Genomic DNA, 1,712 nt, shown 5'->3' with positions numbered 1-1,712 from the left:
GCAGACGTTCTGCTGCTGCTGCTGCAGGAGCTGCTGCTGCAGCAGGAGCTGCTTCTGCAGCAGGAGCTGCTGCAGCTGCTGCTGCTGCTGTGGCTGCTGCTGCTGTGGGAGCAGCAGACGGAGGAACGTACTGGAAAGGAACAGAGACCGTCTCCTGCTGCTGCTGCTGCTGCTGCTGGTGCTGCTGCTGCTGCTGCTGCTGCTGCTGCTGCGTTTGCTGCTGAGGAGCTTCATGATGGTTAATGATAGAGGTAGGGGAGTGCTGCTGCTGCTGCTGCTGCTGCTGCTGCTGCTGCTGCAGCTGCTGCAGCTGCTGTCCTGGGGTGTACATGCAGCTCTGGGGTGTCTCCGCAGCTTCGCTGCTATTAAACCCAAAGGAGACAGACGGAAAGCTGCTGCTGCTGCTGCTGTCTGCTGTGCTGCTGCTGCTGCTGCTGCTGCTGTCTGCTGCGCTGCTGCTGCTGTTTGCTGCAGCAGCAGGACTCCCCTGAGCGCCGAAGAGCTGCTGCTGAGGCAGCTGCTGCTGTTGCTGCTGCTGCAGCAGTCGATTTTGCTGCTGTTTCTGCTGCAGCAGCAGCTGCTGCTGCTGCATTGTCTGCTGCAGCTGCTGCCGCTGCTGCTGCTGCTGCCGCTGCTGCTGCTGCTGCTGCTGCTGCTGCTGCTGCGTTGTGCGTATGTGTGTTGCTGCTGCTGGCGATAGAAACAGCTGCTGCTGCAGCAGCAGAACGCCAGCAACGCCAATTTGTTTATAAAGACAAACCAAAACCTTATATCTTCTCCTCTCATATATATCGAGAGCAGCAGCACGAGAAGAAGCTAATGCATGCACCTGTTTTGCTGTGCTGCTGCTGCTGCTGCTGCTGCTGCTGCAGCAGCAGAAGCAGCTGCTGCTGCTGCTGCTGCTGGTGCTGCTGCAGCTGCTGCTACTGTTGCTGCTGCTGCTGCTGCTGCTGCTGCTGCTGGGGTGCATGCACTGTGTGTGTGTGTGTGCATGCATGCGAGTTTGGGGCTTTCTCTCGCCCCACAGCAGCAGCGCATGCGCATGCATTGCTGCTGCTTCGTCGAGGCCCCGCAGCAGACCGAAGGAGACGCCAAAGCCTCTATGTTCAAACCCTGTGCTGCTGAAAGGAGACAGTTGTTCTGCTGCTCGTCTTGCTGCTGCTGTTGCTGCTGCTGCTGCTGCTGCTGCTGCTGCTGATGGGGAGGTATATGAAGATGCCGCCACATCTGTTGCTGCAGAAAATGAACGCGAAATATTGCTGCTGCTGCTGCTGCTGCTGCTGCTGCTGCTGCTGCTGCTGCTGCTGTTTGCTGCTGCGTATGTGTGTGGGGTGACGTCTGAGGGCGTTGCTGCAGCAGCAGCAGCAGCAGCAGCGGGATCTGCTGCTGCTGCTGCTGGTGTTGCTGCTGCTGTGACTGTTGTGGTTTTGCTGCTGTGGGTATCGATTGGGTATCTCAAAGCTGCTGCTGCAGTTGCTGCTGCTGCTGCTGCTGTTGCTGCTGCTCTTTCTATGCTTGTCTCCTCTTGGGGTGAGCTAAGCGGCAGCAGAAAAGGAAGAGAAGGAGACAAAAAAAAAAAAGAAAAAAACCCTTGATGCTTTGTTTTAGGATTTGTTAGTGTTAGTGCATGCATTGGGGCTTTGCTTATTAAACTATTTATATAATTTTTATATAAACAAACAGACACAGAAGAACAAACAGAAACTCCAGCA

At 55.9% G+C, this 1,712-nt stretch overlaps 1 protein-coding gene across 1 annotated transcript in view; it reads right to left on the bottom strand.

Moving 5' to 3' along the window:
* Positions 1-1,712, bottom strand: part of EMH_0049560 (uncharacterized protein) — a gene marked incomplete at both ends in the record, with an annotated part of 4,714 nt that overhangs the window by 867 nt on the left and 2,135 nt on the right. Inside the window, one exon of the mRNA XM_013496546.1 lies at positions 7-1,535. Coding sequence (XP_013352000.1) covers positions 7-1,535 — 1,529 coding nt within the window. The remainder of the gene's footprint in view (positions 1-6; positions 1,536-1,712) is intronic.

Source organism: Eimeria mitis, genomic scaffold (assembly GCF_000499745.2).
Source record: "Eimeria mitis Houghton genomic scaffold, Emh_scaff2161, whole genome shotgun sequence".
NCBI classification, from domain to species: Eukaryota; Apicomplexa; class Conoidasida; order Eucoccidiorida; family Eimeriidae; genus Eimeria; species Eimeria mitis.
The sequence above is the reverse complement of the archived record's forward strand: the minus strand, read 5'-3'. Positions and strand labels throughout refer to the sequence as shown.